We start from the raw sequence: 26,645 nt of genomic DNA on the forward strand, positions 1-26,645 counted from the left end.
CTACCTCGACAATTGCACCTATTTTTTCCCCTGCTAACCGCTTGGCTCTCCCACCAGAAGACAACACGCCTCACTCGCCCCGTACGCCTGCCCACCACCGAGAACAGCGCCCGGCAAGCGTCACGCTCCCGAACGTGAATTAACGGAACCTCACAGCGTCATCAAGGACACACACGTGGGAGACCAGACTACGAGTGGCCTCACCCCGAGCTGACGTAGTGTCTTTCTCGACGACCTGCAGCAACGGGGCAGACTCGGGCCCCTCCCTCCAGTCACTATGTCCAGCAGGGGCAGCCCCAAAGCTCTCCTACTGCCCACGGCGCCCCGGGGACGCCCCCGATCGCTTCCTGTGTGTGTCAGTAGCCATGCCGCAGAGGCTGCCCGGCTGAACAGACACGTGAGCTCAGAGGAGGGCGAGGGAGAGAGAAGTACAGGAGGAACTTCGGAACCCACTGTCCTACATTCTCTCCTCCAGAACAGGGGAAGAGACGGGGAAGAACAACTCCTGAGGGACACACAGGCTACAAATACTATGGTTTACTTTGTGAGGAAAACAGCAGGATCTCACCATATTTGACGTCTGGAACCGTGACAGAACTCTCCGCAATGTTGGTGGACAGAATGACCTATCAAACATCAAAAAAAGAATCTGACATGCTCACTACATACAGGAAATCATTAGGTACTGGGCTCAAATTTTGAAATTAGCCATGTTTTCTATTTTACACAGAAGTCACCGTTAGTCAAGGGCCCTGGGGGCGGGGCACGAGGAAGAGTCAGTGCAGTGCGGGCTCAGCAGCCAAACCTGCTCTGAACCCCAGCTCTGCTCCACCCCAGCGTAGGACCCTGGACTACTTAACCTCAGTTTTCTCATCTATAAAATGGCGATAACAATAATATCTTCCCTATTACTTGAGTTAATAAACGTGAAATGCTTAGAACTGCTCCAGGCGTGAGCCAAGTGCTCAATAAATATTAGCTATTACCTGTAGTACCAGCATCCAATCATTGGACACCTACTTTGTGTCAGGCACTGCAGCACTACCACGATTTAAGTACGGACATATATTATTATAATTAACCTTCCTAACAGCTCTGCAAGGTGAATGTTATCAACTCTACTTTCCAACAGTAAAATTAAGACCAAGAAGCGATGTGCTCAGAGGCACACATCTACAGGGGACAGAGACCCATGTCATCTGTCCAACTCCCCACGCATGCTCTTAACCCCTACACCTCAATGTTAAGGTACAGCCTTTTCCTGGTGGAATCATTCCAGGGGTCCAGCGGAAGCCCCTGATGTACAGAAAACCAGGCCCGTGCAACACAGAAGGTTCACATAAGCATTAGCAGGCAAGAAACAGGGCAAAGACAGCTCTCCCTGACCTCAGACAGGATAGCTTCAGGGGGTCTTGGAATTACCCAGGGGCACAGAGCACAACCAGGCTAAAGTTCCCAGGAAGGTCTGCAGGACATAAGGGCCCTGAGTTGCCATGCAAGGTCTAGGCTGCCCCTAGAGATGCAGAACCTTCTCACTGGAATCAAGGGGGCTAGGCTGCATGTCTGGGGTCCCTGATGATCTCAAGCAGCACTAGAAGGGTTGTGATAAGACAATCCCATCATTCACACATAAAGAAGAAAATTAAAGAAATACTCTTAAACCAGGACTAAGAACGTGGGTTCTAACCAAAATCTCCAGAGCAGTGCCAGGGACAAGAGAACAGTCCCACAGTTTGAGAACTGCTGGGGGTAAGAGGCACTGAAATCCACTAGAAACAAAGTCCTGAGGCTGAGGAAATAAAAAACCTTAGCCAACTGATTTATAAAATAAAGACAAAATGAAATAACATACTTGGCTCATCAGGCAAGTGCTTGTTTAGGTGACTAACCACCAGCTACAGAACATATCGTACAACCAGCTGGAATGTCAGCACTTCTCATTAGCAGAGTCTCTAATGAAGGAAAATGTACCTAAGTGCTCATTACTGGTCTCCCAGCTGTCCTACCTTTCTGTACCCAGGCACTGGACTTAAAAACACGTTATTCTGTTCTTCCAAAGTCACACTTGAATGGAGTGGATAGACCTGTAACCTAAGAAAGAAGTAAATGAAATAAAATATCCATAAAGACTAGATATATATGAAAATGAATAACTACTCACTGAGATCATTAAAATTATTTAAGCTAGAAACAATACAATGCTTTACAACTGAAAATACAGCAGTATCATTTTAAACACACCTTTTATGAACCATGTTTGTGAGAAGTTCATGCATATAGTTTATTTCACCCAGACCTAGGGAAGAAAAAAAGTGGAGGGGGAAAAAAAGATTTGCATTTATTTCTAGAAAACAACCTTTAAATTAAGATGACATCTTTTATAAATACGGCTCTACCAATTCATTTTATCTGACGTTTTTATCCTCTTCACCTAAATATATCAGAATTACAAGTGAAAAATGCATAATGACACTGACTACCACTAACTCAAAAATGAGAAAAAACATATTCTTTCTATGTTTTCCTTTCCACAGCAATGACTGCCTGTGAGTGCTGGCCATATAAGATAAGTAATTTTACATTCCTCTCTTCCCCCCACTGGTTTTCCAAATGTCCTACTTTGATTATGCAAAATTTTACAACCAAAAAATAATATTTAAAAAGTCTTGGTCACAGAGATGTTTTAAATTTTTTTCATAAGGTTCATATTTGTAAATAAAGCATGATTGCCGATATAATTAGTTAAGATGAGGTCACAGTGGAGAAAAATAGGCCTTTATTCCAATAGGACTGGTGTCCTCGTAAGAAAACACCCGCACAGAAAACACCATGTAACGATCAAGGCAGAGATAGAAGTATTGCAACCACAAGCCAAGGAGGGCCAAAGACTGACGGCCAAGAGAAGCTGGCAAGAGTCAAGGAAGGATTCTACCCAGAGCCTCAGAGGGAGCAGGGCCCTGCTGACACCTTGATTTTGAACTTCTAGTCTCCAGCAGAGTGAAAGAATAAACTTCTCTTGTTCTAAGCCTTCCAGTTTATAGCACTTTGTTACAGTAGCCCTAAAAACACTAACACAGAACCATTCCCCAAAGATCAATTAATGAAACAAATGTACTGTCAAATGAACTCACATAAACACATAAAAGAAAAACAACAAACTAAACTGTAAAATATCATTTATACATATTTTATTCAGGCAATGTTTAGCAGTTAGAAAGCATTTATTTCACATCAGGTGTTCTTAAGATAGTACTGCCCTGACTCTGGTCATTTCTTCCTTGATACAATATTATGCACACAGCAATCACTGACAAATATTTATTGGGACAAATGCAACTCCATACCACTGTCAGCTAATGCTTGTCTTCTGGATATAAAACTAATCCGTATCAACCTAAGCAAAACATGATCAAAGTTTTAAACTCTCATGTTGCATTCCAAAGTAAAATGTTACTTTTATTCATGCTTTTTGTTCTCCACCACAATTAGCACAAATACTCATATGTTCTACATATTACCTTCCAACAACAAAAAATACATGAATTATTGTCATAAGGTTTCATCAAGCTATACCACTTGATTAAAAAATCAAAATCATCATTTTGAAAAAGTACAATTTAACAAAAATTAATCTTTAAGTATCTTAAGAGATTATTTTGTCAAATACTGAAGAAAAAGGAACTCAAGGGCTACCTTGATGATTTTCATGGTATTACAATAATGATATTATTATTAAATAAGCTTTAAATACAGATCGATGACAATTACTTCACATTTATAACCATATATATGAAAGAGCAAATTTAACATAGCCAATTTTTTCTGAAGGGGGTCAGACTGCCCTCAAAAAGTTAAACTGTTCATTATCAACGTTTTTAGCAACACAAAGGTTATAGTAAGACATCAAACCGAAAATCACATTTATTCACATTCCCAGAGTCTCAAAAGAATAAAAACGCACTACAAATACCATTTTTCACAATATGTGTGCGAGACACAAACTAGTCTCCATCCAGCGCAGATTCTAGATCACGAAAGAATGACACTCACCTGGCAAAAACACCAACACACTGCTCCGCTCTGACACAAATGGGGTGCCCGACCAGGTCTTGGTCCTGTTAAAATGTGAAGTGCACAAATATTAATCAAGGCTAAGTAGCCATTGTTTTTCCAGAATCCTCATATTATGGCTTCTGACCCAGAAAGGTTCTTACATCTAGGTCATTGAGTATAATTTTCCTTCTTTTATCTAAGAAAACACAGAGGCCCCAGGACGTGAGACACTGTCCAAAGCTCCAGGATCACCCAAGGGACCCCAAGCCTCTTGACTACTTTCTCCCATAAAAACTCACTACCCGAAAAAGTCTTCTTTGAAATTCAGTTACTGTAATCCAGAACCTCAAAATACAAAACATTTAGAAAAACTACTACAAACAAAACTTAAACTCTAAAGAATCCAAACTACTATTAGAAAGCATTTTTATAGACCAAGATCTCAAACTGTCCTCTCGCCTCCCTGCTGCTATCAACATATTTAAGTTGTGTGAAGTCAGAACTTTCATTCCTCCCCAAACCCTTGAGCCCCTCCCCTGTGCCAGGCCCTCCTCCATGCCGGCAGGCACAGCAGAAAGACAGACAAGGTCCCCACTCTTTGGAGCTTACATTCTAGCTAGAGAGACAGACAAGAAACAAGGAAATCAGCCCCTTCAGTTCAGCAGTAAGACCGTGACAAGAACAAACAGGGGACAAAGAGCCACGGAGCTGCAGTTACTAGTTTACCCCTCTCACCCCCTCCTCTTTCTTTGCGGTTACTGTTCCCAGGCACAGCATGGATTGTTGTTTCTTGACTGTTCCAAGAAAAAAATAAAGATTAGAGTGGAAATCAATGAAATAGAAAAAGAAAAAAAACAGAAAAACAAAAACCTAGCTCTTTGAAAAGATCAACAAATTGACAAATCTACCTAGTTTGACCAAAAGAAAAATAGCGAGTCCATATACTACAATCAGAAATGAAAGAGAAGACATTACTACTAGTCCTAAAAAGACATAAACTACTGAAACTGACCCAAGAAAAAAAAGACAATCTGAATAGATCTATAAAAACAACAAGATTGAATTATTAATTTTAAAACTACCCATAAAGAAAGCCCAGACCCCAACGGCTTCACAGCTGAATTCCAAAAAACATTCAAAGAATACCAATTCTTCACAAACTCTTCCAAAAAACAGAGCATCTCCCAACTCATTTTACGAGGCCAGTATTACCCTGATACCAAAACCAGACAGACATAAGAAAACTACAGACCAATACCTTAAGGATATGAATGTAAAAATCCTCAACAAAATACTAAGTAAACCAAATCCAGCAACATATAAAAAGAAGTATACACCATGACCAAGTGGGATTTATCTGAGGGATGCAAAGTTGATTTAACATCTAAAAAATCAATAAAGACAAAAATCACATGATTATCTCAATAGACAAAAATCATCTAACAAAATCTAACATGTTTTCATTTAAAAAACACTCAGCAGGACTTCCCTGGTGGCACAGTGGTTAAGAATCCGCCTGCCAATGCAGGGGACACGGGTTTGAGCCCTGGTCCAGGAAGACCCCACATGCTTCAGAGGAACTAAGCCCATGTGCCACAACTACTGAGCCTGCACTCTAGAGCCCACGAGCCACAACTACTGAAGCCTGCGCATCCAGAGCCCATGCTCCACAACAAGAAAAGCTACCACAATGAGAAGCCCACGGACTCCAACGAAGAATAGCCCCTGCTCGCTTCAACTAGAGAAAGCCCATGCACAGCAACAAAGACCCAACGCAGCCAAAAATAAATAAATAAAGTAATTAATTTAAAAAATGAACACTCAACAAACTAGAAATAGAAGTGAACTTTCTCAACCTGATGAAGGTCATCTACAAAAAGCCCTCAGCAAACATGATAATCTAACAGTGAAAGATGGATGTTTTCCCCCTATGATCAGTAACAAGACAAGGGCATCCACACTTGACACTTCTTTTCAACAATGTACTGGAGGTTCTAGCCAGGGCAGTTAGGCAAGAAAAAGAAATACAAGGCATCCAGATTGGAAAAGAAGAAATAAAACTATCTTTATTCAATAGATGACATGATCTTATATACAGAAACCCTAAGGAATCCTCCTAGAACTAATAAATGAGTTCAACAAAGTTGCAGAATATAAGATCAATAAACAAAAATCAATTGTTGGGGACCTTCAAGATGGCAGAGGAGTAAGACATGCAGATCACCTTCCTTCCACATCAAAAATACATCTACATGTGGAACAACTCCTACAGAATACCTACTTAGCCCTGGCAGAAGACCTCAGACTTCCCAAAAGGCAAGAAAATCCCCATGTACCTGGGTAGGGCAAAAGAAAAAAGAAAAAACAGAGACAGAAGAAAGAATAGGGACGGGACCTGCACCTCTAGGAGGGAGCTGTGAAGGAGGAAAGGCTTCCAGACACTAGGAAGACGCCTCACTGGCGGAGACGGGGAGGGGCGGGGGGGAGCTTCGGAGCCACGGGGGAGAGCGCAGCAACAGGGTGCGGAGGGCAAAGCGGAGAGACTCGCGCACAGAGGATCCGAGCCGACCAGCACTCAGCAGCCCGAGAGGCTTGCCTGCTCACCTGCCCAGGGGCAGGTGGGGGCTGGGAGATGAGGCTCGAGCTTCAGAGGTCAGATCCCAGGGAGAGGACTGGGGTTGGCTGCGTGAAGACAGCCTGAGAGGGTTAGTGTATAACAGCTAGCCAGGAGGGAGTCTGCGAAAAAGTCTGGACCTGCCTAAGAGGCAAGAGACCACTGTTTTGGGGTGTGCAAGGGAGGGGATTCCTTCCCTGTCTACCCACAGAAGGCAGAGCACCGCCTAAGCAAGCTCCAGAGACGGGCGTGAGCCGCGGCTATCAGCTTGGACCCCAGAAACAGGCATGAAACGCTAACGCTGCTGCTGCTGCTGCCACCAAAGAACCTGTATGAAAGCGCAGCTCACTATCCACCCCCCAACCCCCTGCCCCGGGAGTCTACGCAGCCCGTCACTGCTAGGGTCCCGTGGTCCAGGGACAACTTCCCCAGGAGAACACACGGCGCGCCTCAGGCTGTTGCCACATCACAGCGGCCTGCAGCATTACAATTATGACTACCTTACCCCTCATTTCCCCCTGGCCTGAGTGAGCAATAGTCCCCTAATCAGCCGCTGCTTTAACGCCCTCCTGTCTGGGCAGGAACAGATGCCTGAGGGCAACCTACATGCAGAGGAGGGGCCAAAACCAAAGCTGAAACCCAGGAGCTGTACAAACTAAGAAGAGAAAGGGAAATCTCTCCCAGCAGCCTCAGGAGCAGTGGATTAAATCCCCACAATCAACTTGATGTACCTGCATCTGTGGAATACCTGAATAGACAACAAATCGTCCCAAAACTGAGGCAGTGGACTTGGGAGAAACTGTAGACTTGGGGTTTGCTCTCTGTGACTGATTTGTTTCTGAATTTTATGTTGATCTTAGTTTAGTTTTTAGCACTTGTTATCATTGGTGGGTTTGTTTACTGGCTTGGTTGCTCTCTTCTTTTTTCTTTTTTTTATTATTATTTTTTTATTTTAATAATTTTTAATTGTTTTTTTCTCTCCTTTTTTCTCCCTTTTTGTCTGAGCCATGTAGCTGACAGGGTCTTGGTACTCTGGCCTGGTGTCAGGCCTGAGCCTCTGAGGTGGAAGAGCCAAGTTCAGGACACTGGACCATCAGAGACCTCCCAGCCCCAGGTAATGTCAATTGGCGAGGGCTCTCCCAGAGATCTCCATCTCAACGCTAAGACCCAACTCCACCCAATGGCCAGCAAGCTCCAGTGCTGGACACCCCACGCCAAACAACCAGCAAGACAGGAACACAACCGTACCCATTAGCAGAGAGGCTGCTTAAAATCATACTAAGTTCACATACCCGCCCCCCACCAAAACACCACTGGATGCAGCCCTGCCCACGGGGAAGACAAGATCCAGCCCAACCCACCAGAACACAGGCACCAGTCCCCTCCACCAGGAAGCCTACACAAGCCACTGAACCAACCTCACCCACTGGGGGCAGACACCAAAAACAATGGGAACTACGAACCTGCAGCCTGAGAAAAAGAGACCCCAACACAGTAAGTTAAACAAAATGAGAAGATGGAGAACTATGCAGCAGATGAAGGAGCAAGGTAAAAACCCACCTGACCAAACAAATGAAGAGGAAATAGGCAGTCTACCTGAAAAAGAATTCAGAATAATGATAGTAAAGATGATCCAAAATCTTGAAAACAGGATGGAGAAAATACAAGAAATGTTTAGCAAGGACACAGAAGAACTAAAGAGCAAACAATGATGAACAACAAAATAAGTGAAATTAAAAATTCTCTAGAAGGAATCAACAGCAGAATAACTGAGGCAGAAGAATGCGTAAACGACTTAGAAGATGAAACAGTGGAAATAACTACCGCAGAGCAGAATAAAGAAAAGAGAAGGAAAAGAATTGAGGACAGTCTGAGAGACCTCTGGGACAACATTAAACACAACAACACTCGAATTACAGGGGTCCCAGAAGAAGACAAAAAGAAAGGGTCCATGAAAATATTTGAAGAGATTATAGTTGAAAACTTCCCTAACATAGGAAAGGGAACAGTCGATCAAGTCCAAGAAGCACAGAGTCCCATACAGGATAAATCCAAGGAGAAACACACCAAGACACATATTAATCAAACTATCAAAAATTAAATACAAAGAAAAAATATTTAAAGCAGCAAGGGAAAAGCAACAAATAACATACAAGGGAATCCCCATAAGGTTAACAGCTTATCTTTCAGCAGAAACTCTGCAAGCCAGAAGGGAATGGCAGGACATATTTAAAGTGATGAAAGGGAAAAACCTACAACCAAGATTACTCTAGCCAGCAAGGATCTCATTCAGATTCGATGGAGAAATTAAAACCTTTACAGTCAAGCAAAAGCTAAGAGAATTCAGCACCACCAAACCAGCTTTACAACAAATGCTAAAGGAACTTCTCTAAGTGGGAAACACAAGAGAAGGAAAACACCTAAAACAACAAAACCAAAACAATTAAGAAAATGGTAATAGGAACATACATATCGATAATTACCTTAAATGTAAATGGATTAAATGCTCCAACCAAAAGACACAGACTGGCTGAATGCATACAACAACAAGACGTGTACATATGCTATCTACAAGAGACCCACATCAGACCTAGGGACACATACAGACTGAAAGTGAGGGGATGGAAAAAGATATTCCATGCAAATGGAAATCAAAAGAAAGCTGGAGTAGCAATTCTCATATCAGACAAAATAGACTTTATTTTTATTTTTTTATTTTTGCGGTACACGGGTCTTTCACTGTTGTGGCCTCTCCCGTTGCGGAGCACAGGCTCCGGATGCGCAGGCTCAGTGGCCATGGCTCAGGGGCCATGGCTTACGGACCTAGCTGCTCCGTGGCATGTGGGATCCTCCCGGACCAGGGCACAAACCTGTGTCCCCTGCATCGGCAGGCGGACTCTCAACCACTGCGCCACCAGGGAAGCCCCAGACAAAACAAACTTTAAAATAAAGACTATTACAAGAGACAAAGAAGGACACTACATAATGATCAAGGGATCAATCCAAGAAGAAGATATAACAATTGTAAATATTTATGCACCCAACATAGGAGCATCTCAATACATAAGGCAAATGCTAAGAGCCATAAAAGGGGAAATCAACAGTAATGCTGTAACAGTATGGGACTTTAACACCCCTCTTTCAATCTCAATACAAGGCAAATGCTAAGAGCCATAAAAGGGGAAATCAACAGTAATGCTGTAACAGTATGGGACTTTAACACCCCTCTTTCACCAATGGACAGATCATACAAAATGAAAATGAATAAGGAAACACAAGCTTTAAATGACACATTAGACAAGATGGACTTAATTGATATTTATAGGACATTCCATCCCAAAACAACAGAATACACTTTCTTCTCAAGTGCTCATCGAACATTCTCCAGGATAGATCATATCTTGGGTCACAAATCAAGCCTCAGTAAATTTAAGAAAATTGAAATCATATCAAGCATCTTTTCTGACCACAATGCTATGAGACTAGATATCAATCACAGGAAAAAAACTATAAAAAATACAAACACATGGAGGCTGAACAATACGTTACTAAATTACCAAGAGATCACTGAAGAAATCAAAGAGGATATCAAAAAATACCTAGAAACAAATGATAATGAAACCACGACAACCCAAAACCTATGGGACGCAGCAAGAGCAGTTCTAAGAGGGAAGTTTATAGCAATACAATCCTACCTCAAGAAACAGGAAACATCTCAAATAAACAACCTAAACTTACACCTAAAGCAATTAGACAAACAAGAACAAAAAAAAACCAAAGTTAGCAGAAGGAAAGAAATCATAAAGATCAGCTCAGAAATAAATGAAAAAGAAATGAAGGAAACAATAGCAAAGATCAATAAAACTAAAAGCTGTTTTTTTGAGAAGATAAATAAAATTGATAAACCACTGGCCAGACTCATCAAGAAAAAAAAAGAGAAGACTCAAATCAACAGAATTAGAATGAAAAAGGAGAAGTAACAACTGACACTGCAGAAATAAAAAGGATCATGATGAGAGATTACTACAAGCACCTATATGCCAAAGAAATGGACAACCTAGAAGAAATGGACAAATTCTTAGAAAAGCACAAACTTCTGAGACTAAACCAGGAAGAAATAGAAAATATGAACAGACCAATCACAAGCACTGAAATTGAAACTGTGATTAAAAATCTTCCAACAAACAAAAGCCCAGGACCAGATGGCTTCACAGATTAATTCTATCAAACATTTAGAGAAGAGCTAACACCCATCCTTCTCAAACTCTTCCAAAATATAGCAGAGGGAGGAACACTCCCAAACTCATTCTATGAGGCCACCATCACCCTGATACCAAAACCAGACAAAGATGTCATTAAAAAAGGAAACTACAGGACAATATCACTGATGAATATAGATGCAAAAATCCTCAACAAAATACTAGCAAACAGAATCCAACAGCACATTAAAAGGATCATACACCATGATCAAGTGGGGTTTATCCCAGGAATGCAAGGATTCTTCAATATACGTAAATCAATCAATGTGATACACCATATTAACAAACTGAAGGATAAAAACCATATGATAATCTCAACAGATGCAGAAAAAGCTTTCGATAAAATTCAACACCCATTTATGATTAAAAACTCTCCAGAAAGTAGGCATACAGGGAACCTACCTCAACATAATACAGGCCATATATGACAAACCCACAGCCAACATCGTTCTCAATGGTGAAAAACTGAAACCATTTCCTCTAAGATCAGAACAAGACAGGGTGGCCCACTCTCACCACTATTTTTCAAAACAGTTTTGGAAGTTTTAGCCACGGCAGTCACAGAAGAAAAAAGAAATAAAAGGAATCCAAATCGGAAAAGAAGAGGTAAAACTGTCACTGTTTGCAGATGACATGATACTATACATAGAGAATCCTAAAGATGCTACCAGAAAACTATTAGAGCTAATCAATGAATTTGGTAAAGTTGCAGGATACAAAATTAAGGCACAGAAATCTCTTGCATTCCTATACACTAATGATGAAAAATCTGAAGGAGAAACTAAAGAAACACTCCCATTTACCACTGCAACAGAAAGAGTAAAATACCTAGGAATAAACCTACCTAAGGAGAGAAAAGACCTGTAGACAGAAAACTGTAAGACACTGATGAAAGAAATGAAAGACGATACAAACAGATGGAGAGATATACCATGTTCTTGGATTGGAAGAGTCAACATTGTGAAAATGACTATACTACCCAAAGCAGTCTACAGATTCACTGCAATCCCTATCAATCAACCAATGGCGTTTTTCACAGAACTAGAACAAAAAATTTCACAATTTGTATGGAAATACAGAAGACGCTGAATAGCCAAAGCAATCTTGAGAAAGAAAAATGGAGCTGGAGGAATCAGGTTCCCAGACTTCAGACTATACTACAAAGCTAGAGTAATCAAGACAGTATGGAACTGGTACAAAAAGAGAAATACAGATCAATGGAACAGGATAGAAAGTCCAGAGATAAACCCACACACATATGGTCACCTTATCTTTGATAAAGGAGCCAAGAATATACAATGGAGAAAAGACAGCCTCTTCAATAAGTGGTGCTGGGAAAACTGGACAGCTACATGTAAAAGAATGAAATCAGAACATTCCCTAACACCATACACAGAAATTATCTCAAAATGGATTAAAGACCTAAATGTAATAAGGCCAGACACTATCAAACTCTTAGAGAAAAACATAGGCAGAACACTCTATGACATAAGTCACAGCAAGATCCTTTTTGACCCACCTCCTAGAGAAATGGAAATTAAAAAAATAAACAAATGGGACCTAATGAAACTTAAAAGCTGTTGCACAGCAAAGGAAACCATAAACAAGACGAAAAGACAACCCTCAGAATGGGAGAAAATATTTGCCAACGAAGCAACTTGACAAAGGATTACTCTCCAAAATACACAAGCAGGTCCTGCTCCTGTACAGGCCCGCGTACCGGAAAGAAAAAAAAAAAAAAAAAAAAAACCTACGTTGAATAAAACTGGTGAGAGTGGGCATCCTTGTCTTGTTCCTGATCTTACAAGAAATACTATCAGCTTTTCACCACTGAGTATAATGTTAGCTGTGAGTTTGTCACATATGGCCTTTCTTATGTTGAGGTAGGTACCCTCTATGCCCACTTCCTGGAGAGTTTTTATCATAAATGGATGTTAAATATTATCAAAAGCTTTTTCTGCGTCTATTGAGATGATCATATGATCACAGAACAAAAAATTTTTTAATTTGTATGGAAACATAAATGACCCCAAATGGCCAAAGCAATCTTGACAAAGAAAAATGGAGCTGGAGGAATCAGGCTGCCTGGCTTAAGATTATACCACAAAGCCACAGTAATCAAAACAGTATGGAGCTGTCATGAAAACAGAAATATACATCAATGGAACAGGATGGAAAGCCCAGAAATAAACCCACATACCTATAGTCTAGTAATCTATGACAAAGGAGGTAAGAATACACAATGGAGAAAAGACAGTCTTTTCAATAAGTGGAGCTGGGAAAACTGGACAGCTACATATTAAAAAATGAAATTAGAACATTCTCTAACACCATGTACAAAAATAAACTCAAAATGGATTAAAGGCCTAAATGTAAAACTGGATACTATAAAACGTCTAGAGGAAAACATAGGCAGAACACTCTTTGACATAAATTGAAGCAATATCTTTTTGGATCCATCTCCTAGAGTAATGGAAATAAAAACAAAAATAAACAAATGGGACCTAATAAAACTTAAAAATTAAACTTAAAAGCTTTTGAACAGCAAAGGAAACCATAAATGAAATGAAAAGACAACCTACAGAGTGGGAGAAAATGTTTGCAAACAATGCAACCGACAAGGGATTAATTTCCAATATGAACAAATAGCTCATATAGCTCAATACCAAAAAAACAAACAACCCAATCACAAAATGGCCAATAGGCAAAGGAAAAAATGCTCAACATTGCTAATTATTAGAAATACAGATGGCCAATAGGCAAAGGAAAAAACGCTCAACATTGCTAACTATTAGAGAAATGCAAATCAAAACTACAATGAGGTATCACCTCATTCCGGTTAGAATGGCCATCATCAAAAAGTCTAGAAATAACAAATGCTGGAAAGGGTGTGGAGAAAAGCAAACCTTCCTACACTGTTGGTGGGAATGTTAAAATTGATGCAGCCACTATGGAAAACAGTATGGAGGTGCCTCTGAAAACTAAAAATAGAATTACCATATGATCCAGCAATCCCACTCCTGAGCATATAACTGGAGAAAACTATAAGTCGAAAAGATACAATGTACCCCTATGTTCAGAGCAGCACTATTTATAATAGCTGAGACATGGAAGCAACCAACATGTCCATGGACAGATGAATGCATAAGGAAGATGTGGTGCATATACATATACAATGGAATACTACTCAGCCATAAAAAGAATGAAATAATCCCATTTGCAGCAGCATGGATGGACCTAGAGATTATCACAGCACGTGAAGTAAGCCAGACAGAGAAAGACAAATACCATATGATACTGCTTATATGTGGAATCTAAAAAAAAAAAAAGATATACATGAACTTATTCACAAAACAGAAACAGACCCACAGACATAGAAAATAAATTTATGGTTACCAAAGAGGAAAGGTTGGGGGAGGGATAAATAAGGAGTTTGGGATTAACACATACCCACTACTATGTATAAAACAGATAACCAGATCCACCAGAGGGCAGGCAGCAGAAGCAAGAAGAACTACAATCCTGCAGCCTGTGGAACAAAAACCACATTCACAGAAAGACAGACAAGATGAAAAGGCAGAGGGCTAGGTACCAGATGAAGGAACCAGACTGGACAACAGAAAAACAATTAAATGAAGTGGAGATAGGCAACCTTCCAGAAAAAGAATTCAGAATAATGGTAGTGAAGATGATCCAGGACCTTGGAAAAAGAATGGAGGCAAAGATCGAGAAGATGCAAGAAATGTTTAACAAAGACCTAGAAGAATTAAAGAACAAACAAACAGAGATGAACAACACAATAACTGAAATGAAAAATACACTAGAAGGAATCAATAGCAGAACAACTGAGGCAGAAGGATGGATAAGTGACCTGGAAGACAGAATAGTGGAATTCACTGCTGCGGAACAGAATAAAGAAAAAAGAATGAAAAGAAATGAAGACAGCCTAAGAAACATCTGGGACAACATTAAATGCAACAACATTCACATTATCGGGGTCCCAGAAGGAGAAGAGAGAAAGGGCCCAAGAAAATCTTTGAAGACATTATAGTTGAAAACTTCCCTAACACAGGAAAGGAAAGAGCCACCCAAGTCCAGGAAGTGCAGAGAGTCCCATACCAGATAAACCCAAGGAGAAACACGCCAAAACACATAGTTATCAAACTGGCAAAAGTTGAAGACAAAGAAAAATTACTGAAAGCAGCAAGGGAAGAATGACAAATAACATACAAGGGAACTCCCATAAGGTTAACATAAGGTTAACAGCTGATTTCTCAGCAGAAACTCTACAAGCCAGAAGGGAGTGGCATGATATACTTAAAGTGATGAAAGGGAAGAACCTACAACCAAGATTACTCTACCCAGCAAGGATCTCATTCAGATTCGATGGAGAAATCAAAAGTTTTACAGACAAGCAAAAGCTAAGAGAATTCAGCACCACCAAACCAGCTCTACAACAAATGCTAAAGGAACTTCTCTAAGTGGGAAACACAAGAGAAGAAAAGGACCTACAAAAACAAACCCAAAACAATTACGAAAATGGTAATAGGAACATACATATCGATAACTACCTTAAACGTGAATGGATTAAATGCTCCAACCAAAAGACACAGGCTTGCTAAATGGATACAAAAACAAGACCCATATATATGCTGTCTACAAGAGACCCACTTCAGACCTAGGGACACATACAGACTGCAAGTGAGGGGATGGAAAAAGATATTCCATGCAAATGGAAATCAAAAGAAAGCTGGAGTAGCAATACTCATATCAGATGAAACAGACTTTAAAATAAAGAATGTTACAAGAGACAAGGACATAATGCTCAAGAGATCAATCCAAGAAGAAGATATAACAATTATAAATATATAGGCACCCAACATAGGAGCACCTCAATACATAAGGCAACTGCTAACAGCTATAAAAGAGGAAATCAACAGTAACACAATAATAGTGGGGGACTTTAACACCTCACTTACACCAATGGACAGATCATCCACAACTGCTAACACCTATAAAAGAGGAAATCAACAGTAACACAATAGTGGGGGACTTTAACACCTCACTTACACCAATGGACAGATCGTCCAAACGGAAAATTAATAAGGACACACAAGCTTTAAATGACACAACAGACCAGAGAGATTTAATTGATATTTATAGGACATTCCATCCAGAAACAGAAGATTACACTTTCTTCTCAAGTGCACACAGAACATTCTCCAGGATAGATCACATCTTGGGTCACAAATCAAGCCTCAGTAACTTTAAGAAAACTGAAATCATATCAAGCATCTTTTCTGACCACAACACTATGAGATTAAGAAATCAATTACAGGGGAAAAAAACGTAAAAAACACAAACACATGGAGGCTAAACAATACGTTACTAAATTACCAAGAGATCACTGAAGAAATCAAAGAGGAAATCAAAAAATACCTAGAGACAAATGGTAATTAAAACATGATGATCCGGGCTTCCCTGGTGGCGCAGTGGTTGAGAGTCCACCTGCCGATGCAGGGGACACGGGTTCGTGCCCCAGTCTGGGAAGATCCCACATGCCGCGGAGTGGCTAGACCCGTAAGCCATGGCCGCTGAGCCTGCACATTCGGAGGCTGTGCTCCGCAAAAAAAAAAAAAAAAAAACATGAGGATCCAAACCCTAAAGGAGGCAGCAAAGCCAGTTCAAAGAGGGAAGTTTATAGCTATACAAGCCTACCTCAAGAAGCAAGAAAAATCTCAAATAAACAATCTAACCTTACACCTAAATGAACTAGAGAAAGAAGAACAAACAAAACAAACAAAACCCAAAGTTAGCAGAAGAAAGAAATCATAAAGATCAGAGCAGAAATAAATGAAATAGAAACAAAGAAAACAATAGCAAAGATCAATAAAACTAAAAGCTGGTTCTCTGAGAAGATAAACAAAGTTGATAAACCATTAGCCAGACTCATCAGGAAAAAGACAGGGTTTCCCTGGTGGCGCAGTGGTTGAGAATCTGCCTGCCAATGCAGGGGACACAGGTTCGAGCCCTGGTCTGGGAAGATCCCACATGCCACGGAGCAACTTGGCCCGTGAGCCACAACTACTGAGCCTGGGCATCTGGAGCCTGTGCTCCGCAACAAGAGAGGCCACAAGAGTGAGAGGCCCCCACATCGCGATGAAGAGTGGCCCCCACTTGCCGCAACTAGAGAAAGCCCTCACACAGAAATGAAGACCCCACACAGCCAAAAATAAATAATAAATAAATTTTAAAAAGAAAAGAAAAAGACGGACAGGACTCAAATCAATAAAATTAGAAATGAAAAAGGAGAAGTTACAATAGACACTGCTGAAATACAAAGCATCCTAAGAGACTACTAAAAGCAACTCTATGCCAATAAAATGGACAACCTGGAAGAAATGGACAAACTCTTACAAAGGTATAACCTTCCAAGACTGAATCAGGAAGAAACAGAAAATATGAACAGACCAATCACAAGTAATGAAATTGAAACTGTGATTAAAAATCTTCCAACAAACAAAAGCCCAGGACCAGATGGCTTCACAAGTGAATTCTATCAAACATTTAGAGAAGAGCTAACACCTATCCTTCTCAAACTCTTCCAAAAAATTGCAGAGGAAGGAACACTCCCAAACTCATTCTATGAGGCCCCTTTCACCCTGATACCAAAACCAGAGAAAGATACTACAAAAAAAGAAAATTACAGACCAGTATCACTGATGAATATAGATGCAAAAATCCTCAACAAAATACTAGCAAACAGAATCCAACAACAATTAAAAGGATCATACACCATGATCAAGTGGGATTTATCCCAGGGATGCAAGGATTCTTCAATATACGCATATCAATCAATGTGATACACCATATTCACAAATTGAAGGAGAAAAACCATATGATCATCTCAACAGATGCAGAAAAAGCTTTTGACAAAATTCAATACCCATTTATGATAAAAAAATCTCCAGAAAGTGGGCAGAGAGGCAACCTACCTCAACATAATAAAGGCCATATATGTAAAACCCACAGCAAACATCATTCTCAATGGTGAAAAACTGAAAGCATTTCCTCTAAGATCAGGAACAAGACAAGGATGTCCACTCTAGCCACTATTATTCAACATAGTTTTGGAAGTCCTAGCCATGGCAATCAGAGAAGGAAAAGAAATAAAAGGTACACAAATTGGAAAAGAAGTAAAACTGGCACTGTCTGCAGATGACATGATACTATACACAGAGAATCCTAATGATGCCACCAGAAAACTACTAGAGCTAATCAGTGAATTTGGTAAACCTGCAGGATACAAAATTAAGGCACAGAAATCTCTTGCATTCCTATACAGTAATGATGAAAAATCTGAAAGAGAAATTAAGGAAACACTCCCATTTACCATTGCAACAAAAAGAGTAAAATACCTAGGAATAAACCTACCTAGGGAGACAAAAGACCTGTAGGCGGAAAACTATAAGACTCTGTTGAAAGAAATTAAAGATAATACCAACAGATGGAGAGATATACTATGTTCTTGGATTGGAAGAGTCAACATTGTGAAAATGACTATACTACCCAAAGCAATCTACAGGTTCAATGCAATCCCTATCAAATTACCATTGGCATTTTTTTACAGAACTAGAACAAAAAATCTTAAAATTTGTATGGAGACACAAAAGACCCTGAATAGCCAAAGCAGTCTTGAGGGAAAAAAACGGAGCTGGAGGAATCAGAATCCCTGACTTGAGACTATACTACAAAGCTACAGTAATCAAGACAATATGGTACTGGCACAAAAACAGAAATATAGATCAATGGAACAGGATAGAAAGCACAGAGATAAACCCACTCACCTATGATCAACTAATTTGTGACAAAGAAGGCAAGGGTATTCAATGGAGAAAAGACAGTCTCTTCAATAAGTGGTGCTGGGAAAACTGGACAGCTACATACATAAAAGAATGAAATTAGAAATCTAAGTGGAAAGATCTAGAGTCTGTCATACAGAGTGAAGTAAGTCAGAAAGAGAAGGACAAATACCATATGCTAACACATATATATGGAATTTAAGAAAAAAAAATGTTATGAAGAACCTAGGGGTAAAACAGGAATAAAGACACAGACCTACTGGAGAACAGACTTGAGGATATGGGGAGGGGGAAGGGTGAGGTGTGATAGGGCGAGAGAGAGACATGGACATATATATACTAACAAACGTAAGGTAGATAGCCAGTGGGAAGCAGCCGCATGGCACAGGGAAACCGGCTCGGTTCTTTGTGGCTGTCTGGAGGGGTGGGATAGGGAGGGTGGGAGGGAGGGAGACAAAGAGGGAAGAGATATGGGAACATATGTATATGTATAACTGATTCACTCTGTTATAAAGCAGAAACTAACACACCATTGTAAAGCAATTATACCCCAATAAAGATGTTAAAAAAAAAAAAAAAAAGAATGAAATTAGAACACTCCCTAACACCACACACAAAAATAAACTCAAAATGGATTAGAGACCTAAATGTAAGACTGGACAATATAAAACTCTTAGAGGAAAACATAGGAAGAACACTCTTTGACATAAATCACAGCAAGATCTTTTTTGATCCACCTCCTAGAGTAATGGAAATAAAAACAAAAATAAACAAATGGGGGCTTCCCTGGTGGCGCAGTGGTTTAGAGTCTGCCTGCCGATGCAGGGGACACAGGTTCGTGCCCCGGTCTCGGAAGATCCCACATGCCACGAAGCAGCTGGACCCGTGAGCCATGGCCGCTGAGCCTGCGTGTCCAGAGCCTGTGCTCCGCAACAGGAGAGGCCACAGCAGTGAGAGGCCTGCGTACCGCAAAAAAATAAATAAAATTAAATAAAATAAACAAATGGGACCTAATGCAACTTAAAAGCTTTTGCAAAGCAAAGGAAACTACAAACAAGACAAAAAGACAACCCTCAGAATGGGAAAAAATATTTGCAAACAAATCAACAAAGGATTAATCTCCAAAATATATAAACAGCTCATGCAGCTCATATTAAAAAAAAAAACCACCCAATCCAAAAATGGGCAGAAGACCTAAATAGACATTTCTCCAAAGAGGACATACAGATGGCCAAGGAACACATGAAAAGCTGTTCAAAATCACTAATTATTAGAGAAATGCAAATCAAAACTACAATGAGGTATCACCTCACACCAGTTACAATGGGCATCATCAGAAAATCTACAAACAGCAAATGCTGGAGAGGGTGTGGAGAAAAGGGAACCCTCTTGCACTGTTGGTGGGAATGTAAATTGATACAGCCACTACAGAGAACAGTATGGAGGTTCCTTCAAAAAGTAAAAACAGAATTACCATATGACCCAGCAATCCCACTACTGGGCATATACCCAGAGAAAACCATAATTCAAAAAGACACATGCACCCCAATGTTCACTGCAGCACTATTTACAATAGTCAGGTCATGGAAGCAACCTAAATGCCCATTGACAGATGAGTGGATAAAGATGTGGTACATATATACAATGGAATATTACTCAGCCATAAAAAGGAACGAAATTGGGTCCTTTGTAGAGATGTGGATGAATCTAGAGACTGTCATACAGAGTGAAGTAAGTCAGAAAGAGAAAAACAAATAGCGCATATTAACACATATATGTGGAACCTAGAAAAATGGTACTGATGAACTGGTCTACGGGGCAGAAATAGAGACACAGATGTAGAGAACAAACATATGGACACCAAGGGGGGAAAGCAGCGGGGGGTGGGGGTGGGGGTGTGATGAATTGGGAACACTGATGTGTATGAAATGGATGACTAATAAGAACCTGCTGTATAAAAAAATAAATAAAATTCAAAAAAAATAGATAACCAACAAGGACTTACTATATAGCACAGGGAACCATACTCAATATTTTGTAATAACCTATAAGGGAAAAGAACCTGAAAAAGTATATATATATATACATACACACACACACACACACACACACACACACACACACACACACACACACATAAAATTAAATCAATATGCTGTATACCTAAAACACAACATTGTAAATCAACTATATGTCAGTTTAAAAAAATTGGAAAAATAACCAAATATAAGAAGCCTATGTAACACTATGGGCCTTATATAAAGGTATTAAACACAAAAACAAAATTATAAACATTCCTAACTACCAAAAAAAATTCAAAACATAAAAAGAAAAGGAAGGACCATGCAATAAATATGACATATCTGAGGCTGAACACATGAGTCATACATCAGTAAGCCTGGATGGCTGAAGCCAATGAGCAAAAGCAGAAGATTTTCAAGTGGCTCACAAAGCAAAACCAACTCTATGCTATATGCAAAACTCACATTTAAACACTAAGCAATTCAGAAAATGAAAACAAATGGATGGCAAAGATTTTAGAGGTAAAGACAAACAAAAGAAAGCAAGAGTTGCAATCTTGATATATGACAAAGTAGAATTCAGACTCCACAGCATTAAGCAAGGCAAAGAAGGGCACAGTATAATGCAGAAGGCCATAGTTCACGACACTGTGACAGTTATGAGTATCTAGCAGCAAAAGACTGGAGCAGCCCTCTTCACAAAGCAGAAACCACACATGATGAAGGGAGAAACAGAAATACACTAGTAAGAGGGGACTTTCACACATCAGTCTCATTCCACAAACCATTCCAAGGGTCAAAAAATAAATTTAGGGACTTCCCTGGCCGTCCAGTGGTTAAGACTTCGCCTTCCAATGCAGGGGGTGCTGGTTTGATCCCTGGTTGGGTAGCTGAGATCCCACATGCCTTGGGGCCAAAAAACCAAAACATAAAGCAGAAGCGATATTGTAACAAATTCAATAAAGACTTTAAAACATGGTCCACATCAAAAAAAAAAATCTAAATAAATAAATTTAAAAAGCTAACAACATAATGGATAGTGTGCAACTTATGACCATATGTCAAACTTTTCACTCTGATAATAAAAATTGTCATTTCAAGGACATGCAGAATATTCATCACAACTGACCATGTGCTAGATCACAGAAAAAAAAAAAACCACTTCAGTTCCATGAAGCAAAAATAATAGAAATAATATTTTATGATAACAATTCCATCAAACTTGACATTATTAGTAAAAAGTGCTTAAAGGCCCTTTTATCAAAAAAATTTAAATTTCTCTTGGGTCAAAGGGGAAATATAAGCCAAAATTGAGACTGTCTCAAAAATAATAGCAAAAACATTACATATCAGAACATATGGGATACAATCACAGAAGTCACCAAATAAAAATTCATGGATTAAATACTTCTATCAATAAAATAAAAGATGAAACTAAAATAACAATCAATTTAATAGCTAAAAAACAGTAACAAAGTAAACCAAAAAAGTTGAAGGATGGAAATTGTGGCAAATAATAACTTAAAACAGGGTTCTTTAAAATGTTTTAAATAGGCAACTAATAAACAAATGAACCTAGGTGTAAAATAAACTGATTACCAAACAGAGAGAATTATTATTTAAAGTAATATTTGAAAACAGCTCTCTCTGACTGTATATCCAGTGGGATATATTCTAAGAACAAAAGGAACAGCAAAGCAGTTTTATACTTCACTCACAGGTTTAGTTTTACAAGGACTATCACTATTTACTTGTTAAACTATTTTATTATTATATTATGGGGAAAAACAAATAAGTAAATAATGTTTTAGCAACCAAAAGTTTTGGTGTTTAAGAAAAGCACTAAAAATGTAATCAAGCAGGACCCTATGGGGCCTTCCCAGGACAGAAACCACCCCACACACACACCATGTCCTCCACCTGCCTCTTATTTGTAGAAAAACTTTAGCCTCCTAGGCCTTCCGAGAGTTCCAAAGAGCAAATTTAATCAGAGAAGTGAGAAACAAAGGAAAACAGTCAAGCAAGACAAAATAATAATAGTTTAGCCATTAAACAAAGTCAAGGGCCTTTAGTTCCTCCTCAAGGGCAATAGGTACTATTCTGAGCCACGTCCTGTGAGCTGTTTTGCAGATACTGAAACCCCCAGCAGGTGGAAGAAGTTAACTGCATGGTGACCACAAGCCTGTAGACCCCAGACCAGCTGGAACCAGAAGGCTGAGGATGTTGACTCCCGATTACCTCATCAACAACCAATCAGACGAGCATCCACGAGCTGATCAGGCACCCCACAACTCTCTCTCACCCTGTCTTTAAAAACCTGTCTTTAAAAGCCTTTAAAGGCTTTCAAGGAGTTCGGGCTTTTTGAACATTAGCTGCCTGGACTCCTTGCTTGGCGCCTGCAATAAACCCTGCACTTTTCTTCACCACAACCAGTGTCAGTAGATTGGCTTTACTGCACATGGGTAAGCAGACCCGAGTTTGGTTCAGTAACAAACATATAAAAGAAAAGCTAAGAAAAGAAAAATATTAAATTTGAGTTGAAATATCATTTCATGTATGACAGTTAAAAAAAATTACGAACAATAACAAAAAACAAACGAAAAATGGGCAGAAACAGACATTTCCAAATAGACATTTTTCCAAAGAAGACATACAGATGGGCAACAGGCACATGAAAAAATGTTCAACATTGCTAATTATTAGAGAAATGCAAGTCAAAACTACAATGAGGTACCACCTCACACCAGTCAGAATGGCCATCACTAAAAAGTCTACAAATAACAAATGCTGGAGAGGGTGTGGAGAAAAGAGAACCCTCCTACACTGTTAATGGGAATGTCAGTTGATGCAGCCACTACGGAGAACAGTATGGATGTTCCTTCAATAACTAAAAATAGAATTACCTATGATAGAGCAATCCCACTCCTGGGCATATATCCAGACAAAACTATAATTCAAAAAGATACATGCACCCCTATGTTCACAGCAGACTATTCAAATAGCCAAGACATGGAAACAACCTAAATGTCCACTGACAGATGAACAGATAAAGATGTGGTACATATATACAAAGAAATATTACTGCAGTGGAACATAACCTATAATGGAGAAGAATCTGAAAAAGAATATATATATATATATATATATACACACGAATCACTTTGCTGTACACCTGGAACTAACACTGTAAATCAACTATACTTCAATAAATAAATAAATAATACATTTCCAGCTACAGCCACTGAAAAGACTTAGAAGCAATGACAGACACCCCAGTAGCAATGAGCACACTTCGAATCCAAATCCTCTTTTCTAAAAACATTCCTCACTACAAGAATCAGTTCCTTGGAGAAATGATTCTTGGTCTAGTGCAGGGAAAGAACAAGATGAATGGCTTGGAACACCTTGTGCCAGAAAGCAAATAAATGCCCCAAAACTAAGGAAGTCATGTCAAATAATATAGGAGCCAACTTACCAAAGGCTCCCATTGGCCAAATTTTGGACGATTGTTAAAAAAATAAAACTGATTAACTTTGACACTTTAAATAAACAAAATCCATGAGTCTCAAGAGAATGAGAAGACAAACCACAGACCAAGAGGAAACATCTGCAAAACACATATATGATAAAAAGACCTGTTATCCTAAATATATATATAATGCTCTTAGAACTCAACAATAAGAATATGAACAGTCCAAGTAAAAAATGGGCAAAAGCCCTGAAAAGACACATCACCAAATAAGACACACAGATGTCAAATAAACCTATGAAAAGATGCTCCACAACATATGTCATCAGGGAAATGCAAATTAAAACAAGATACCATTGCATACCTATTAGAACTGTCAGAACACTGACAGTACCAAACGCTGGCAAGGATGTGGAGCAACAGGAACTCTTGTTCATTGCTGGTGGGAATGCAAAACGGTACAGCCACTTTGAAGCACAATTTCGCAGTTTCTTACAAAACTAAACATACTCTTACCATATGATCTAACAAATGCACTCGTTGGTATTTACTCAAATGAAATGAAAACGTACATCCACACAAAAACCTGCACTTGGATGTTTATAGTGGCTTTATTCACAATTGCCAAAACTTGAAAGCAACCAAGATGTCCTTCAGTAGGTGAACAGGTAAACAGACTGTGGTGAATCCAGATGATGAAATACTATTTATTCAGCACTAAAAAGCTCTGCAAAGACATGGAGGAATTTTAACTGCTTATTTCTAAGTGAAAGAAGCCAATCTGAAAGCTGCAATATGTATGATTCCAACTCTATGACATTCTGGAAAAGGCAAAACCATGGAGACAGTAAAAGGTCAGTGATTGCCAGAGGTTATGGAGGAGGAAGGGATGAACAGGTCAAGCACAGAGGATTTCTAGCAATCTTTAGGGTTAAGAGTGAACCCTAAACTATAGTCTCTGAGTGATAATGATGTGTCAATTGTAACAAATGTGCTACTCTGGTAGGAGACTTGATAGGAGGGGAGGCTGTGCATCTGTAGGAGAGGGGGTATACAGGAACTATTTGTACTTTCTGCTCAATTTTGCCTTGAACCTAAAACTGCTCTAAAAAATAAAATCTATTTAAAAGGAAAAAAAAATCCACGAGTCCACTGTGACATGAAAAGAGAGAGAGATAAGGAGAAAAGAGGCAGGGTAATAAAAGGAAAATTCCTCTTTATAGAACCATCTCAGAGAATAATAAGAGCAAGTGATAAAATCAGAACCTCACTAATGTACCAATGACTCAGGCGAGAGCATCAGTTGGATACTACTGGATGAAAGGTTGCTGGGCAGCACCCAAGCCACCACCATTCAGACTCGCTGAGTCCACTGAGCCTCAAGCAAGATCAATGAAAAGACCGCCACACCTATTCACAGCAGTCAAACCACAGGACAAAGACAAGGAAGGAGGCTGAAAGTTAACCAGGCAAAGGCAGATTTACCTACAAAGAACAGCTGAACCAAAAGGTAACCTCTCACCATAATAAGAGAAGCCAGAATATTATGGGAAAATATCATAAAATACTGAAAGACAATAAAAAATGCGTGCATTTAATATATGTAAATTATACCTCAATAAAGTTACTTAAGAAATTAGAAAAAGTAAAAAAAGGAAAGTCTAAGATGAAACAATGATGAATAAAATGATATATATCTGAGTAAAGCTAAACACACTGATCATATTAAAAAAAACAAAAAAATTGTGGGAGCTTAAAAACAGAGCTGCATGTAACTTGGATTTTCCAACTCATGTGTCAAGCACTACTCAAGGCCCCTGACACATGGAGATCCTGGCACATCCCTGACACCGGCACTGGAAAACGGGGGAGTCAGAATCCGAACACACAAAAGTGAAACGTCTGGCAGGAAATCTATTCTGAAGGCGCAGAATACAGCCACCTCACTGCAAGGTACTGTTCACCAGGAATGTAAGACAATGAATACCTTGACACTTTCTGTATGCTTATGTTACACAACTAACAACTAAAGGAAGAGAAATACCATGTCTGCGTGTGTCTAGGGCCTATAAGAGAACAGCTTTCCCAGCAACCGAGTGCTGGTTACTATGAGGAGGTGGAATCTATATTCTGTTTCTTGTCCCAATATATAAATGGTATTTATGAGCTGTAGCAAAATGAGCACAGTAAAAGGTCTTAATATGGTATATTTTGAAAATTAAAGACTCTAACTACCACTTGTAAACTGAAATTGTCCTTATGGGAAAATAAATATGTTCTAGGTTTCAAAGAGCCAGCTAAATGAAAAACCGTCTGGATTACAATGGGAGACTGCTTAGAATCGGGAATATATCTTTACAGTAAATG

At 39.4% G+C, this 26,645-nt stretch overlaps 1 protein-coding gene across 1 annotated transcript in view; it reads right to left on the reverse strand.

Moving 5' to 3' along the window:
- TDRD9 (tudor domain containing 9) overlaps window positions 1-26,645 on the reverse strand; it is a 117,786-nt gene that overhangs the window by 47,689 nt on the left and 43,452 nt on the right. The window contains exons 9-12 of the mRNA XM_007455589.1: window positions 4,051-4,115; window positions 2,242-2,296; window positions 2,007-2,091; window positions 569-626 (exon numbers count right to left, since the gene is read on the reverse strand). Coding sequence (XP_007455651.1) covers window positions 569-626; window positions 2,007-2,091; window positions 2,242-2,296; window positions 4,051-4,115 — 263 coding nt within the window. The remainder of the gene's footprint in view (window positions 1-568; window positions 627-2,006; window positions 2,092-2,241; window positions 2,297-4,050; window positions 4,116-26,645) is intronic.

This window comes from Lipotes vexillifer, unplaced genomic scaffold (genome assembly GCF_000442215.2).
Source record: "Lipotes vexillifer unplaced genomic scaffold, Lipotes_vexillifer_v1.1 scaffold584, whole genome shotgun sequence".
In the NCBI taxonomy this organism is placed as follows: Eukaryota; Metazoa; Chordata; class Mammalia; order Artiodactyla; family Lipotidae; genus Lipotes; species Lipotes vexillifer.